The following is an 18516-nucleotide window of genomic DNA, read 5'->3' on the forward strand; positions in this document are numbered from 1 at the left end:
TTTGATCGACACAGCCCAGCGGTGTACGCAAATATAACCTAGAGCGAGTGAAGGACGACACACGTAAGCCCATCTGGTGAAGACTACATCAATGGTGGCCCTCTCAACCACACCATCATCGACCATATAGTACTCGGACAACATGTCAACCGCACAGATACCTACCACTGGTAACAGTGCCCAACCATTGCCAGTCAAGCATCTACTACAAAACTACACCACCGCTCATCCTCTCCGTTCTCCATCACCACTCCCACCTTCGTCGAGAGTTGACCCATCGCTCACTCAGAGATTACCTCCTGCAACCTCTTCCAGCCCTTTACTATGGACATTACCGACATGGTGGTTATTCGTCCGGTTCATCTTGACCAAGGGATTACATGTCTACTTCAACCTTCTCAGTCATTTCTTATTCGGACCCAAAAGGAAATCATGGGGATACAGAATGACATTTATAACTTCTTTTATGCGAAACATTGCGGATCATTCTTCTCTCGCAGATATAGTCCTCATTAGACGATTCATCTCTTTACAATATCTCGTCCCACTCCCTGGAGACGCCGTCGTCACACCAATTACATTCAAAGTACCTTTGAGAAAAGGTGATGAGATTGCTAGAGGTTTTTTGAGGGAGTTTGATCTGAAGGAAGATGGACAGAGGGAATTATCGGGTGAATGGGTGGTAGGGACGGATGTATGGAAAACACTAAAAGCTCAGAGAAGACAGAGGAATAGAAGGAAAAACGGTAGTAATTCTAGAAGGAATGGAAGATCAAGTTATTTATCAAATCAAATATTGATGAATGAAAAATCATATTCTACCTCTTCCTCTACATCTTCTTCAACTCCTACTATCAGACCCTTTTCCACTACCACTGCCACCACCAGTCCACCAATATCTCCCATCAAGACGAATCGAAGTGATTCAACGAGTAGCAATAACACACCTACGACGGATTCTGATTCGGATAAAGTAGCTGAGAGGGTGATTTACTATGTTCATGGTGGAGCATATTACGTGGGGAACGCTGCGACGCACAGGTTGATCACTATCGGTGTGAGTAAGAGCTGTAACGCTAGGGTATTTGGTGAGTCTACCCGAACCAACTATCTCTTCAGTCTTATCTGTGTGACTAATGTTTGTAATCTTACAGCAATCACATACCGCCTCGCACCCGAGCATGTCTTCCCTCTACCCCTACATGATGTGCTCCACGGCTACCTTCGTCTTCTCGCTCCTCCATTGTCGATACCACCCGAAAACATCATCATAGCTGGAGACTCGGCTGGAGGGGGCTTGTCGCTCGCTCTGTGCATGTACCTAAGAGACGAAGGGTACAAGCTTCCAGCCGGACTGGTCCTGATGAGTCCATGGGTGGATCTCACGATGAGTTGTGGGAGTTGGGATGAGAATGCTGCTACGGATGTGGTTCCTCGACCCGAGGCTGATGGTGGGTCAAACGGCTTTCTTTTCGTGTGTTATCTCTGGGTCTAGAAGACTGATATCTGTGCTTTCGTAGACCACCTCAACCCCGTAGGATGTTATCTCGGTCCGAAAGGAATATCCACCTACCTAACCCACCCATACGCTTCACCTCTCTTTGGCGATTTTCAAGGCTTACCACCTATGCTTATCCAATCTGGCGATTCCGAAGTCCTTCGAGACGAAATCACCCTCCTGGCACATAAAGCTACTTTGGCCGGTGTAAATGTCACTCACGAACTGTACGAAGATATGGTACATGTGTTCCAAATGTTTTCCTTCTTGCCCGCCACCACAGCAGCAATCAACAACGTCGGTAAATGGGTTTGTCAAACTCTACCTGCGATAGAGGAACAGGAAGGAAGACACGAGAGTAAATTGGGTAAAGAAGTTTCGGATGAGATGAACTCTTCACCGAGAGTTGTAGCTAAAGGTGGCGAAGAACTCAATGTCGGTCTACCACCCAATCAAACCGAGGTACTGCAAAGTGAATTAGATGCCGTAGAAGATTATAATAGATTGAGTAGAGTAAAAACTCCAAAACAGAGTGCTCTGAAATTGGATGTTGGGGAATTCTCTTCGGGTGAGACCAATGGGCCTACAGTCGATATTGATTCGTTACCTTCACGACAAGGTGAACAAGGTGAATTTTCTAGAGAATCATCAGAATCTATCACCCCTACTCCGAATAATCGGACTCCCTTACCTTCCATGGATGATCCTTCTTCGTCCTCGTCTGCATTGGAATTAAGCGGTATACCTTTCCCTACATTCTCTGCACCTGCACCCCACACTTTACCTCGATTACGAAGATCAATCACCAATGTACCCATGCCCACTCCATCATCTATACCTCTGACTACGCCAACTACGTCAGATGAGAATAGGAGAAGACGAAGGAGGGGTATTACTTATTCTTCATCTTTACATGTCTCCCCAGCGCATTCTACCGGTATACCGTCCAACCCCACTTCGCCTACACCATCCATAAGAAGGAAATTGAAAAGTACGATGGGATCGATGTCGATGTCCAACGGGTCCAACGGAGGAACACCCAGTACAAGAGCGAGAAGTAAATCCCATTCTGATATATTCCAACTGGTTGAGGGATATGTCGAACAGGGTGCGGCTAATACGACAACGGTGATTGATCCTGAAGGTGAGGTGATCAGTATGGGCGTGTTGGGAGAGGATGAAGATCCTTTTTAGAGTAGACGCTTGGTTGTGTATCACCTGACTCTACCATTGGACTTATCGTTGCGTTGGTGAGGTGTTTTGGTTTTGCTTTTTGCTTTTTTTCTTGAATAGGTTCAATCTGTCAAACGTGTATTACTCAATTTTACCCATCATGTACACCCCACTTTGTATCACTCATTATCAATCCTTCTATTCAGAGAATCTCGAATGTCAACCATCTTACGCAACTGTCATGCATAGCATAGTATAATATAGTGTTGTTGGGGAAGATCTCGACTCGGTGCTGAAATGCCCATCAAAGGGATTCCAAAGGTAAATTCACTACCATGTACTGTATCTCATTTCGTTGCCTGCTTCACTGGTCTCTGTCTTCGTTTGAGCGTACAAAGGATGTCTCTTGGCCTTCCCACTTCTTTCTTCTTATCCTTCGTAATAGGTTTTGCAGCCCTGAAACCGAAGAGAAGACAGTCATCCCTGATACATATATGAAAACACTGTACTATGGACTTTCCTGTTCTGACGCTAGTGGGAAACAATTCTCTTAAATTTATCATATCATACTGTTTACCTACGGACCTACGGGAAAGTTACTTTGCTTACTGAAGACAGCAAGGGATGTTCGTAGAAGAACTAACATCGCGACACACCAATCCGACACTCATTGTATCATTCTGGTGTTCTGAGGAAGGACACCCTCAACCGGAGAAATCCACCGCAGAGGGGGTTTCAGTCCATTACCCATCATATCAATCGATCGTAACCGTCGGTCGTCCAAGATTGACTGACCATACAGATGAACGTTCAATTCAAGTTAGAAAACATAGCATCCGATTTTGAAAAGAGGATTGATGATACCTTACAGGAACTCGAAGCTTCACTTGTGGATTATAAGCAGAGAACAATCCCAACCAAGGTGGCGGACGGGGACGATTGACCGACCGAGCAAAGCACACTCGCACAGATAGTTAGTAAAGCTCGTTGATCTCACCTGAAGTCTTAACGTGGATTCATTTCTCCTGTACAGAGCACTCTAGCGAAGAAAGATGATAGCTTTCCTCCCGTGATACCCTTCCCTTCATTGGCCTCGATGACTGGTATTGCCACTTTGACCCGGATGACGGAGATGTGTCACATCTCTTCACTATACATACCGTGACCTACTTCATTCCGCCACGGGTGGTTTCCCAACCATTCCCACCCCAATGCTATTTTGATGTACTACATCAAGCTTGTGTGAATCATGAACTGCAGGTTCTTTGGACACAAGTTAGAATTTTGGGGTGGCACACCCATAGAGGAAAAGTGAATACTGCAGCCCGGGTCTAGACTCTTCTACAGTATATGTCAACAGAAAGATTGAGCAGAATCATCTTATTTCAATAGGGATCGAAGAAAGGAAGGCAGAATTTAGGTCTAGTGCGGCAAGAACTGTACGTCACCCTGTATGTCGAGATGATTCCGACCTCTCACCCTGTACTACTCCTTGTCACTATAGGTTTTACAAGCATACTGTAGATAGTCACAGTGAAAGGACGTTGCCGCGTACAGTACTCCTCACGGGACGAAGTTTGCTCGATAATATTCGTCCTCATTTCCACGGATTACCTCCTACCATTCATAGCGTGTCTTGGAGCTAGCTGTAGAACCGAAGAGCAGGGTGCTGTATCTTGAGCTATATTTCTGAAGGTTGTCAAACAAAGGAAGAGAGAACGCTGGGAATGTATGCCATGCGTGCTTATTGGTGATCTACGGAATGTATAAGACGTGGGGTATAGTATGATGCCAGGTGACCATTATTTCGAAATCCTCGTCCGCATTATTCTTTTTGTTTCAGATTCAATAGTCCAATCATCTTTAACCATAATCGACGTAGTAAAGGATCTGTACCATAATTTTCTGTAGTAATTGTCACGTCCTGCTTCGATGTCAAGGACAGTATATCCAACCATCCTGTTTCCAGGTACAGTGAAGAAGAAGAAGAAGATAAGGTAGTGTTGTATAATGTTTTCGATGTGATGCCAATTTACCACCTCGTCCGCGATATGGACACTTGGGTCCGTACGTTCCACTCCTACAGCGGTGATAGATCCGAGGAGAGGCAAGGGATCATAAATGCCATGGAGGACGAATCCGGAGAAATCATCTCTACATCCATAACTGGTCCTCAGATTCCTAAGCTTTTCGAAGGTTGAATGAAGACATACGAAAAGGGGTAGAAAGAAATCTGAACAATTTCAATAAGTGGCAAACAGACTTAGAAGTCAATTCTTCCAAAAGTGAATTCGAGAGGATCGGAGAAATCATCAAAGAAGATGCCAAACAAATGTTAGAAAAGTTGTTAATAGATTCGCCGAGTGTCATCCGGACAGCGGAAATATCAAAAACTGAAGTTAGAACATGGGAAGAGTTTCCTCCAGAAACTCACAGGGCTTTGAAAGCGTGTGACGGCTGGCTTGATGATGTGGAAAAAGAAGAAATTTTGACTAGAGCCGTGTCAAGTGTGCAAAAGCCTTCTGGATGGATCGTCGTCGGTAATTTACGGTCTCAGCACGATTTCGGAAGGACCGATCCGCATGAAGAAATTGACTATATTTTAGGCGTTCAGTTGATCCAGAAATGGATAGGTTGTTTCATCCTCTGTAACATATGGAAAATATCAATTTCCCTTATGTAGAACAGATCGATGAATTCGATTTCGAGGAATATGCAATACAATATCGATCAATGGAGAATATGCATATTGTAACAGATACACTATTTAGGCTCTTCCCGGAATTTCCCTTCTATTTTAATGTAGACTTTCAACATTTACGTCTAATCTTACTCGCAATTTTAATCTTGATCCATCTCCTCATCTGAATCTTCCTCCTCTGACGAATCCTCACCTTCCGCCACTTTGAGGGTTTCCAAATCGAAATCTTGATCTGCGCCTATGTATTCACAAACACCAACCCCAATCAATCATCAGCATATTGTTACCAACAAAAGACAAACAAGAGTATAGAAACTTACCACTATAAGAATCGCAGATCAAATACAATTTCAGATCCCATTCACCCTGACCGAGCGTGAACTCCAATTTCGTATTGAGTTTACTCTTCACCGTTACTTTCTTGATCGCATAAAGTTGTTTCGTCTTATCATCACCAAGTACGATCCACCACGAGACCATCTTCTTATGTGGGAACAAGGGCGCATCGGCAATCTGTCCACTTTCATCTTCATCTTCGTCTGCCTCTCTGTCTAGCGTCACGTTAAGTACGATCGAATCGCTGGAAGTGAGTGAATCGGAGTCTTCAATAGAGTATGATACTTCGATGTTAGGGTATGAGTTAACGAATTTGGCTACTCTTGCGCTGTTAAATCGAAAACATGACATTAGCAATAACCCCCATCTAAGATCGGTTTCAGAAGATACGCCGGAAACGTGAAGGTCCACTCACAGTTGCCTATCGTTCATTCTCAACAGGTCATTCCTCTCATCATCCTCCAATTCCATAATATCGTATACCGAGTCCAAACCTTTTTGCTTGAACCTTGTCAAAACATCTTGATTGAAGTATGGGACTTGTTTCAGAGGTGAATCCCTATCCCAGATAGCTTGAACACACATTTGCGACAGGTCCATCGCACCGAGGCAGTTCAGGTAACTCTTCGAAGACATCACATCTACACAGGCACTCAATAATCCAGTGACTTTACCTAAAATTGTAGCTTGATCTATAACCAAATCAGGTGGTAAGGTCATTCGACTGAAGTGAGCTTGAAGTAAGAGGTAGGTTTTGAAGTATGGCGAATTGTAATCTGCCTTGGCGACTTTGACTGGTACCCTATCGTATATCCTCTGGAGTAAGACATCTTCATGATGCCTAATCGGGATACTCTCGAATTCATGAGCGGAAGAAACGATCTCCAACAATCCCTTGAGTTTGGTAGTTTCCTTGATGGATGCGGAGAAGGTTTCAACAGTGACGTAAGAGATGTAGTAGAACGATGCGATCATACCCAGATTGTTGGGTAGAGTGTCCATCTCATCTTGGATGATGATACAGTCGGAGGCGACCAGGTCGTTGAGTGTGGTTTCCACCAATTCGGACAAGTAGTCTGCAACGTGAGTTGGCGTTGTACCTTGAAGATTGTAGAACTGAAGAAGACAAACACATCAGCATATATCCAGATTATACTACCGTTTCGAGCAGTGGACAGTCAGTCGGGCCAGCGCAGATCACTCACCCCAGGATTCTGCATCAACCTTCTATAGAACCAAGTCCAAGTACACCAATCGACCGCATCCTGCTTATTCTCAATTGTCTTGGCGACAATCTCAGCATTGAAGTGATCGTGGAGATAGCTGGGAAGGGAAGATTCGACCGGCAGAGCTTCTTCTAAGAATTTCTTGAAGAAATCTTTTCGGGTCTGCTGCATCATCAGGATACATTTTGACGAACTGTCGATAGAAGGTCTACATGCTCGACCGAGCATCTGGAGAACATCGGCAATGGCGTAATCGACATATCGATGTTCTTGTCCGTCGAACGATTGAACTCCCATGACGATCACCATGTAGGATGTAACGGGTAATGACCATGCGGTATCTTTAGAAGCGACCAGAACCTTGATAGCACCTTCCTCAAACAACGCCGTGACGATCCTCTTATCGATCTTACTCAACGCCTCGTGATAATATCCTATACCATATTTCAGCGTTTCCGCCAGATCCTTATCATCTAATCGTTCCAAGTGAGGCTCCAGATCGCTCTGTTCAACATTGAGGAATCTAGTTTCGTCTTCGTCGGCAAGACAGTAGGTCATGATATCGTTCGCAGTCAATTTACATTGTTTTCTGGATGAGACAAAGCATATCGTAGGCTTGTTCTTGGAGTGTTCGACCATGGCTAGGTAAGCAGGTTTGGCCATGGCAAGCATTAATGATGGGAAATGAGGTACGTTGAATGACTGGATATGTACTTCCAAAGGTAACGGTCGGGCCGAAGGAGAAAAGTTGAATATCGTTTGGGAACTAGCTCCGATCCAATCTCCTAGATCCCTAGCATTCGATAAGGAGACACTACAAGCGACGATTCGAGTAGGTATACCAGTTTGTTGCGAGACATATCGAGTTCGAGAAACTATCACTTCATATGTCGATCCAACATCACCACCGATCAATTGGAGTTCATCGGCAATGAGTAATCCAATATTCTGCACATCCTTTCGAGTCTTCCATCGTCGAGATAACAAGTCCCATTGCGATGGGGTACAGACTACTATGTCTGCCTTTCGCAATAAAGCCAGATCAGCGGTCGATTCTCCAGTCAAGGCTACGACTTCTTTCTCCAACGCTGAGAACTTCTCGGACCATTCTGCAACTCGCATATCCACCATCTCCTGATACGGCTCGATACACACTGCTCTAGGTGGATCACGCTTAGTCCATAATCGAAGTAAAGCGAATTCCGCACAGATAGTTTTACCTGACCCCGTTGGTGCACCAATGAAGACGTTATCATCAGTGGTGAACAAAGCTTGGAATACCTGGGTTTGGATCTTGTTGAAGTGATCGAAAGAGTATAAGCTTTCGAAGGCTTTGTTGTGCAAGGCGGAGACGGGGAGAGGCTGGAGGTCGAGAAGAGCGGTATGAGCGGGGAAAGGTTCAGGTCGAATTAGATGCTGGAAGGAGATGGGAAGTCGAGTTTCCGATTGAAGCCATCTATCAGAAATGACCGAGAGGTAATAGTTGGGTGGGACTGGTTCAGAGATCGGTACGGTGATCGTAACGTAATGTTCATCTTGAGCGAATCTTTCTCTGAGAACAAACTGATCATGGAACAAGATCCGTTCACCATCAACATCTTCAACTATGATCCAGAACGCCTGGGTTGATCCATGGATATCATGATCCCATACGAAATCAGGTGTGATAGTGACATTGATCTTGAGCAGCGATCGAGTCAAAGGTAACACATGAGCTTGAAGATCCAATCGAGGGAACTTGTGAACGAGAGATTCGATGAATTGACCTGATTTGGGTAAACCTAAAAGTTCACCTAATTCAGCAGCGTCAAGATCGAAATATCTGTGCCAGGGGAATTCCTTTCGTTCAGCTTTGGTGATGATCTCCTGTCGGATTCGAGGGAATTGTCGGAGCGGTGACATGGATTTCCACATTCGTCGTTCCACCATTTTACATAGATCTAAAGCAGCTCGCATAGGCGCTGACCAACCTTTCTTGAGACAAATTTCAAACATTGCTCGAATGATACGTCCAGCAGATTGTTGAATGAACACCATATCAGTGACGATGTCGAATCCGCCCAATTTGAGCTGAGAGATGTAAGCTTGTAAGAGGACATTAATTTTGGCTACTGGTTCATCGACACCTTCTTTGACGGGAATAGGAACACGTTCAATGAGTTTGGCAAGTTCAAGTTTCTCTTCTTGTCGTACGGGGATAAGCTTGAACTCGTTAGATAAGGCAAATACTCGGAACAGATCGATGGCTGTGAGATTAGGTTTGAGGTGTTTGTTGTAAACTGACATCGATGTGTATGCGACATAGTAGTGAGAGGCGATTCGACCAAGATCTGTGCTGTGGAAGACACCGGTGGTTCTGTCGTATTTGATCAAACCACCCTTTTCGAGGAGTACAGCAGCGGAGTGAATCAAGTCGGCTGTCACGACAAGTCAGCTGATGAAATGCTGATGGAATCAGGTTCGATAAAAGCTGCTCACCTCGTTTTTGTACCAACGCTGCATCGCCTTCCATGTAGTCTGCTCCGACATTGTAAAGAGCGGGAGAACCGAGCATTCGAACGTACCTGGGCAGAACGATTAGCTTTAGTTGCCAACAAGTAGTAACAGTTCAGCTCACAGATATGTGTAACCCAACCACTGAACACCTTCATCTCTATTTCTGACCGTACCTAATACAATCTCCGCATTGAGGTTATCAACCATCTTGGCTACGAACTGACTTTCAATGGGTAATTGCTGATTCATCAAACTCGTGTAATATTGCAATTCACCGTGGTTCGTGATGATGATACCTTCACCGAAAGTATCGAACTGAGGTCTACCAGCTCTTCCAAGCATTTGTAGAACATCTTGAGGAGACAGTTCACACCATTTACCCTTTTCTGGATTATATATCTGAGTTCCCTTGATGATGACCGTGTGAGCAGGTAAGTTGACACCCCAAGCTAATGTAGCGGTACAGCACAGAACTTGAATATGTCCAGCAGCGAATAGTTCTTCTACTACCAATCTATCTTCTCTTGACATACCCGCATGATGTATACCGAATCCAAAAGGTAATAATTCCTTCAGATCAGGATTCTTACACTGGGCAGCTTCAGCCAATAAAACTTCTCTAGATGATCCCTCAGGATTAATGAATTGAGTGAGAGTTTCTTTCTCCATAGCGGCTTCTTTGAGGAACTTGGCAGTTTTGGCAGTTTCTTTTCTTGAATGTACGAAAACTAAAGTTTGGGATTTACCAGCGTAGTTGAGACATTTCTCATAACAGACTTCGTTCATCACTTGGAATCTCTTGATGGCTTTCTTCTCCGTCACACCGATGAATTGCTGTTTCAACCCTACAGGTCTGTAGGCGGCATCGAAGAAGAACAATCCTTTTTTGGGATCGACTCGAAGGAAGGCAGCAACATCTTTGTAGTTCGGTAAAGTGGCTGATAGACCGACTACTCGAACATCGTCATGCGTCTGATCCATCTTTCTGATCGTACGAGATAAGATCGATTCGAGAACTGGTCCTCGATCATCATGTAGTAAATGGATCTCATCGACGATGATAAGTCGGACCAGGTTGGTATAAGATGTATCAGTCGATTTACGAGTGATGACATCCCATTTCTCGGGAGTAGTGACGATGATTTGGGTTTCTGAGATTTGTTGTTTGGTCAATTGACTATCACCAGTCAGCTCGGCCACCCGGATATCAAGCGCTGAGAATCGTTTGTTGAATGCTGAGACTTGCTCTTGCACCAAGGCTTTCATGGGGGAAACGTAGATGATCTTGAACGAATCTCGATCGATGTAACCAGTCTCAGGATCTCGGAATTGTTCGATACATCGTAGCATGGTGAGAGCAGCACAGTTGGTCTATTCAACAGTATCAGCCCGACTCTGAAAGGCATGAGAAGAAGATCCGCATTACTCACCTTACCAGCACCAGTAGGCGCACAAATCAACATCGGTTCATTGGTACCGAAAGCTATAGGGAATACTTTACTCTGAATAGTGTTGAGTCGAGTGGTGTTCACACTGGCCCATACAGGGTGAGTCCAATGAGGCATTTTATCGATCGAAACCAACTCTCCTTCCTGTATCTCCCTCTTCTTGGGTTCTGGTACGTGAATCTCCTCATATCCCTTCATCTGTCTCTTGAATGATCCCTCGGGAAGCTTGACCTTCTTTCTAGACATGAGATGAGCACCTTCGGTGAAGATGAGCGAATCGATATCAATCACACGTCGAGGTTGAGCTACAGAGCCGGGAGCAAGAGTAGCTTTCGTAGGTACAGTGGGAACTTGTTCTAATACTCCAGTTGCTGTTTCAGCTTTCTTTCCACCTCTCAATTCTCTCAAGATATACCCTACACCCTTTTCACGCATGGCGACTTCGACGTCATGTTTCTCATCATCACTACTTCTAGCAAGTTTTGTACACCATACTATGACTTCCCGGTTCTTGGTGAGGGTAGCGACCAAATCGAAATTTTCATAACCGAACATCTCAGCGAGGGAGTTTTCGAGATCACGAAGTTCCATTTCCGATCCAAGGTATTCTAAAGCTTTCGAAGTGAAATCGGATGATTGGACAGGATCGGGATAAGAGGTTGAGATGAGACGTTGTAGCCAGAAAGCATCTACTTCGTGAGGTGAGACCTTATCGGATTTCGATTTAGCTGCTTTTGTCTCTTTCCCTAAGACCAGAGCATCATCTTCATCCATCGGTTCACCACCTTCTTCATCATCCGATCCCTCCTCTTCATCCTCCTCGTCATCTTCATCTTCATCTTCTGAATCACGTCCTTTCACTTCGTATCCTTCATCCTCATCATCTTCATCGTCATCTTCGAACAAAACTGCTACACCTTCTTGATCGACCGCTTGTTGTCTATCATCAGTCTGTTGTCCACCTTCTTCCTCTTCACCGTAATCCGTTACTTTCTTACTGAGATTCACCAATTGACTCCATGTATTCTCAGATAATTGTCCCAAGACAGATTCAACTTCTTTCTTCTTATCAAATTCTTTCAGATCTTCATCCTTGAGATTTTCCAGTACCGTATCCGCAGCCGATCTAACGACTTCTTGAGTTTGATCACCCAAGATCTTATGTGTTAAACCCAACAGTAATTCGTACACTTCTCGAGTCTCAGCCGTACGAGGTTTATACCTTAGACCTTCCATCTGAGCTACACTCTCTAATACGTCCGCCGCACCGAATCGAGCAGTTGATTTCTCCTGCGCACGACGTATGGATTTTTCAACTTCCTCTGCAGATGTTAACTTCGATTTGGCCTTTTTCTTCTCCAGGTCTTTTGGTGCTTCCCTCACTACTCTCGATCCCATCTCCTTGGGGTTGATTCGTCCAACGAGTGACTCGGCGACACCAGTGGGTTCGTCAGATCGAAGTACAGATCGATCTATCAACAGACAGGAACATCAGCGGTGAAATGTCAAACTTCACCTCGCCACCTCCGGAAACAAGCTACTCACCCTGATTCACCACCAGGCTACTCATGTTACCATAGTTGAACTCTGACAGATCCCTCCCACCAGCTGCACCTCTCTTGTTTCCTGACATGATGGCTGATTGACGATTTTACGAGAAAAGAAGAAAGAAAAGAAAAGAAGAGATAATGGAGAATGATCGAAGAATCCGAACCGGAAAGAAGACTGTTCAAATATGAGGGGTATATGTTTTCACACCTTCTCCTTCTTCTTCTGCAAGTCTACTATCGGACTGAGCACCTTGAGACGAGGAACGTGAAGGAGTAAGAGAAGTACGATGTGTGTTTTGGTGGAGATGGTATGGAGTATACAGTAGGACGATGAAGATGTCCTCTCGTTGATGTTCGCGTTGTGCCAGTGGGATTTTCAGATTCGACGCTGAGTGATGTGGCACTTTTGAGTTTACCCAATCGGGTAATTAGGTGAGTAGTATGCTATGGGATATTTGCCACTTGATAGTGAAATTTTCAGAATTCCATGATCTTTCAAGGAAAATCGAGTGAAAACCAGGGACAAAGCGAGAGGGTAAGTGGTAGGGTCAAAAACTGAATAAACTGAATAAACTGGGAAAATTCCACTAAAACTGCTCACTCTGTGTGTGTATGTGTGTTTTTCCATCCCTACACTCTACTCGTTCACTTTTACTCAATCTCACTATCACTGTATCACTCTCACTCTCATTACCACTACCACTGCCATATATCTCATCGTTCACCACCCAATTAGACATCGTCATCCATGTCGTGTCAGCTGGGGAGAAAGGAGTGAACCCACCACAGCAAAAGAGATCATCTTATAATCAAAAAGATACCCGCCGCTGGGTCGTATTGGACAATCGACAAGGACAGAAGATTATCCCCTCCTTCAACGCGTAAGACTGGGATAAGAAATCATCTATAAACTGAAATTACTCCCATAGTGAGTTGGACGTCTTCCTCGTCCATCTATAAAAGCCGCTGTTGGATTATATCCAGCGCTATGCTGACTTTTCACGAACTATCATCACCATCAGACCAACCGACGCAGACTATACCCACCTACCCCTTTGGATACCCTTTGTTCTTTCACTCTGAGCTTTGTGAGTCCGCTTTCTCCCATGACCCTCGTTCACTTCTCGCCGCTATCTACAAATGTGCATCCTCCAATACTTGGCAACTAACAGATATGCCCTCATCATTAATAGACTGCTCGAGTGAACGCGTCGTTTCAGATATTCACATCTCTTCAGTATGAATGCTTCCGCCGAAGCAGGACCATCGCGACCTTCGCCTCCTCGTATCCCTCCACCAGCTTTCGACGCTGCTTCCACAGATATAGTGATGGAAGATGTATCGAAACCAATATCAACACCAGTATCAGGAGGGGAACCAGATGATGCTGTAGCGTTGTTATTAAACATATCTTCAGCCATGGAGGTACCACCAAAACCAGAATCATTAGAGGTGGTCATGGAGGACCAATCGGATTTGGTGGAAGTGGAGAAACCTGCACCGCCGGATGTCAATTCGTACCCCTATACACCGCCTGAAGATAAAGATACGAATGATCGACCGACCGCTCCTCCTCCCTCAGCATCCATATCGAACCTGCTCACATCCTCCAATGACAACTCATCTCCTTCCGCATCTGCACACCCTCCCACACCGACACGCACAAGCCCAGATCCACCCGTGAAGACAAAGGGGAAACGTAAGCGAAATACTACCTCGGGATCTTCACGTCGTACATCATCTTCGGACCACCCTGCGCACTGGTTAGGAGAGGAAAACACCATAATCAGATGTATTTGTGGATTTACGGAGGATGATGGGTTCACTATTCAGTGTGAGAATTGCGGAGCGTGGGAGCATGGGATCTGTTTTGGGTATATGGACGCCGCATCAGCTCCAGAACAGTATTTCTGTGAGTTGTGCGAACCTAGACCGTACGATGCGGCTGGCGCGAGGCAATTACAGATGCTCGTGCAGAATCAGCAGCGTCAGGATAGGATAGCAGCCCCACCAGAGGGAGAGGTGTCACAGGTGGAGAAGGAGAAGGAAAAACCCAGAAGTAAAGGTGGTAAGACCAAGAGGGCGAGGACGGAAAGTGTACTGGATGGTGAACTGGATAAGGATAAAGAATCAGGTAAAGAACATAGCCCAGGTGTGATGGGTCCACCAGCATCTAAACCGAAACGTAGACAACCTGGTCCAAAACCCCGTGCAAAGCAGAATACCCTCGAATCATCTTCAACACCCGGTCCTTCCTCTTCTTCTTTCAAAGAACAACAACCGATACTGGAAGAACCAGAAGATGATTATTTCCGTATAGAACCTTGGGCTTTGGAGTATACACCGATAAAGGAGAATATCGTCAGAGGTGTACTCGCCAGACAGATAATGAGGAATGTATACAAAGAATGGGTAGATGCGGAAGAAGAAATGGTAGCGGCGAAAAGTAGAGCTGTACATAACCCATCTGGATTACCTTCACCTACCGAAACTGGTATACTACGTCTCTCGCCTGATAATCTATTCCCTCCTCCAGATTTCCACATACTCGCTCCTCCAGTCCCACCAATCTTCCTCTCTGGTCCGGATCTCGAATCACTCGCTTCATCAACATCAATCCAAATAGTTGAAGATGCACCTTCTTTCCTTCCTCTCACGTATGCCGAAAATATTTCTAAACATGGTATATACACCCGTCCGACGATCTATAGTGTATATGCGGAAGAACCAATTACTTTAGGATCTTTCATCGGGGAATATAAAGGTGAAATAATCGATTGTGAGAGTTATCGAAAAGATCCAATCAACCAATATTCTTCTCTTGGTCTACCAAAACCACATGTTCGAAGTATAGGTCCACCTATCAACCTGATGATCGATGCTAGAGGTTATGGTAATGATTTAAGATTCGTTAGAAGTGGTTGCCATCCGAATGTAGTACTTCGACCTTTGCTGTGGAGAAGTACCGAAAGTGAATCACTCCGACTGAAATTCGGTCTTTTCGCCTCCAAGGATATAGGAAAGAAGGATGAACTGGTGTTAGGTTGGGAATGGGATGATCAGCATGTCGTTCATTCCCTTAGATCCATCGTTCACGCGGCTATGCTCAATGACGGTTCGCTGGCTTCACCGGGATTTTCAGCATCACCAAGAATCATCAACTCGCTTTCGCACAAGATCGACTCCGTCCTCACTCACATCTTCGGTACCTTCACTGCGTGCGCTTGTGTTGTTCCTGGAACCTGTGCATTAGCTCAGATGGGTCAACTTGTCGAACCTAAGATGATGCAAGATGGTCTATCTCATGCCAACGAAAGAAAGAAACTTCGAGTAGATCTAGGTGAATTGGTTGGAGCGGTCCGGGGATGGAGAAGAAGGGAATTGGAAAATGCAGAGATGAGAAAATGGAGGATGAATGAGGGTCAAGCGTTCGATCTAGGTCTTTCCAGGATGAGCTCACGGACTTCTGAAGCTCAATCTCAGTCTTTGAGATCGGAGGAACAGAGTTCCGATCGTGCGGATGAGTCTATGGAGCAGGAAATCGAAGTTGAGAAAGCCGCAGAAGAGGAGGACATTCACGATGGAGAGGTCGGTGTTCAAGAACCAGAAACGGCGCAGAATGTTCAGGAGGATACAGTGATGGAAGAGGAGGAGTCGACACCCATCGAGAAACCCCAACCAGAACCCGAAACAGCTGCCGAAGCCATACGAGAATCCGTTTCTTTTCCTGCGCCTTTAGCTTCTACCAACATCTCACCTGTCAAATCTCCTCTTACTGAAACGCAAATCAACATTCAACCTGTTCATCCCATTTCTTCTGCTGCGCCTCAAAAACAAATGTCCTCTCCCGCTCCACCCAGAACACCCAAAGTTGAACGACAAGATTCTTCATCATCCCTTTCCTCTGCAATCTCATCCATCAAGCCTCCTTTGGCCGACGATATGGACTCTGGATCCGAATCCGACTCTACGGCGGCTACTGTACCCAAAATTCAATCGTCAGATTCGGATGCAGATTCAGATATCATGACGGAAGATGAGGAGGAAATGGGATCACGTCTCCCGGTGGTTAGACCTAATCACGAATCGGAAGAGGAAGAGATCGATTTTCGATCTTCGCCTGCTAAACCGAAACCTGCCGGTAATGCTCGAAAAGTTCGTCGGGTACTCTCGCCCATCATCGAAGCTTCCAAGCATCTCAATGGTCACGTGGATGTAGATCATGATATGTCGGATGATGAACGAGAGGTACATATCAACAAACCTAAGAAGATCAAGTTGAAGATTCCGGATAGTAGCCCAAAGTTAACGTTGAGCGATATTAAGAAAGCATCCATCTCACCTGGGAAGCATGTAGGCAAGAGCAAAAGAGGTAGGCCAAAGAGGATTGTCTCTTCCTCAGCGTCGGAAAATGAAGATGACGTAGAGGAGACGACAGTACGTGGGAATACACCTGCAAAGAAGAGGAAGAAATTGAAAGATATACGATCGTCGCCAAAGCTCGCCAAATCCGTTAAGCTGGAGAAATTGGAGAATGTCTCATCTTCCAGTGGTCCTATCCATCAGGAAGAAGAGCCAAGAGCTGTCGTACCTGACCAGGTCATCGCTCCTTTATCTAGCGCTATGGAGATAGACGAAGCTGCTATACCTGATCCCGAGATCGTACCTTCTGTCGAAAATCAACCCGTTCTTGAAGATGTAGCAGAGGAAGAGGCTCGTGTTCCAACTCCACCGCCTAAAGAACCTACACCTCCTCCGCCTGAACCGCCAAAGAAAGTCTCGCTTTCAGACTATCTAAAGTCGCACAAGTTCCGAAAAGAGTCTCAGACTCCCGTCAGCGAAGTCCCCCCACCAGGTCCAGCACCATCAAAAGTTGATGACGTGGTGACGCCTGAGGTGGGTAAGAACGGAGGGGCAACGTTTGATGATATACCTGGATTCGGAAACATCCCTAGTACGACTACCACCACGACGGTTTCTCCGGTGAAAGCTGAACCTCCCGAAACGCCTACGATGGGCGGGAAATTGAATCTTTCGGAATACCTACCTTCCAACAAACCTGGTACACCTGTCGATACACCCCGAGCTTCGAGTTACGTACCTAGGAATGTCAGTGGTGGATCAACAGATTACTTCCCTTCTCAACCTCAACCTGCTACTCCATCTACTGCTCTCACCGCTGCGGCAACGACTACTCCATCGTTCGTACCACGAGTCAATTCAAGTTATGTTCCTCGACAAGCCTCGCTTACAATGGAAAATGCAAATGGACCTTTGACTCCGGGCGGTTTGACAGGTACCAATAGCAACAGCTACATACCTCGTCCAAATACTTCTGACGAATCGGTCAATCTGGGATCAAGTAATTCACCTAGTACTCAAACAGTCGAGATGCCACCTCCTTTATCAATGAGGGAAATCCCTCCTCACACACCAACATCGACCAGTAAATTGCCTCCTACAGGTCCCAAGGTACCTCCCACGGGACCTAGGGGATTGGGTACACCGGGTGGTCTTGGATTGGGCAGTTCGCCGGTATCTGGAGGATTCAGGGGTGGTGCACCTGGAGGTTCGGGTGAGAGAGGCGGTGGAAGAGGTTATCCTAGGGGATTGTGGAGAGGAAGAGGTACAGGTTTCAGAGGTGGATGGAGAGGTAATTAGTCGATAAAATTAGAAAGAGGAGGAAGAAGTCGTTGTCATCATCTATATATACTATCTATTCTTTTATGTTTACTGTATTCGGTTATATGGTTTTCGATTTTATCTTAGTATCTAGTTACTGATACGAAAACTCACCACTTTTATAACGTTCTAACTCTTGTACAGTAGAGTGAAAAATCTTTTCTCAAGAAAGGACAAGCAGTTAACTGTGACATGTATTCTCATGTATCATATATGGTAGTACGAAACGACAAAGCGAGACGTCATAGTGTGATGGAAAGCAGAGAACGAGCATTATATTCTTCCGTTTGCACCTTCAGAGTGTATGTATTTGATGAGTTAACGGATCGTGTGCATTCGTGTTTGACAGTCAAAACTATATAACCTAGCCTGTGTAAAGACATGATGTGCAATCGAAAACATAGCA

At 45.3% G+C, this 18516-nt stretch overlaps 3 protein-coding genes across 3 annotated transcripts; 2 read left to right on the plus strand and 1 right to left on the minus strand.

Annotated features, from left to right (window-relative positions):
* Positions 1 to 142: 142 nt before the first annotated feature.
* V865_006291 (uncharacterized protein) lies at positions 143 to 2692 on the plus strand (the record flags this gene model as incomplete). The annotated part of the gene is made up of 3 exons (XM_066230050.1): positions 143 to 1088; positions 1155 to 1451; positions 1521 to 2692. 3 exons carry the CDS (start codon positions 143 to 145, stop codon positions 2690 to 2692), a joined length of 2415 nt encoding a protein of 804 aa, XP_066086147.1.
* Positions 2693 to 5512: 2820 nt separating this feature from the next.
* Positions 5513 to 12511, minus strand: V865_006292 (uncharacterized protein; the record flags this gene model as incomplete). Its single annotated transcript, XM_066230051.1, has 8 exons — positions 5513 to 5610; positions 5693 to 6036; positions 6124 to 6824; positions 6914 to 9351; positions 9413 to 9498; positions 9552 to 10801; positions 10861 to 12350; positions 12424 to 12511. The coding sequence occupies 8 exons, from the start codon at positions 12509 to 12511 to the stop codon at positions 5513 to 5515; spliced, it is 6495 nt and encodes a 2164-aa protein (XP_066086148.1).
* Positions 12512 to 13667: 1156 nt separating this feature from the next.
* V865_006293 (uncharacterized protein) lies at positions 13668 to 18089 on the plus strand (the record flags this gene model as incomplete). The annotated part of the gene is made up of 1 exon (XM_066230052.1): positions 13668 to 18089. One exon carries the CDS (start codon positions 13668 to 13670, stop codon positions 18087 to 18089), a length of 4422 nt encoding a protein of 1473 aa, XP_066086149.1.
* Positions 18090 to 18516: the final 427 nt, after the last annotated feature.

Source organism: Kwoniella europaea, chromosome 1, assembly GCF_036810445.1.
Source record: "Kwoniella europaea PYCC6329 chromosome 1, complete sequence".
NCBI classification, from domain to species: Eukaryota; Fungi; Basidiomycota; class Tremellomycetes; order Tremellales; family Cryptococcaceae; genus Kwoniella; species Kwoniella europaea.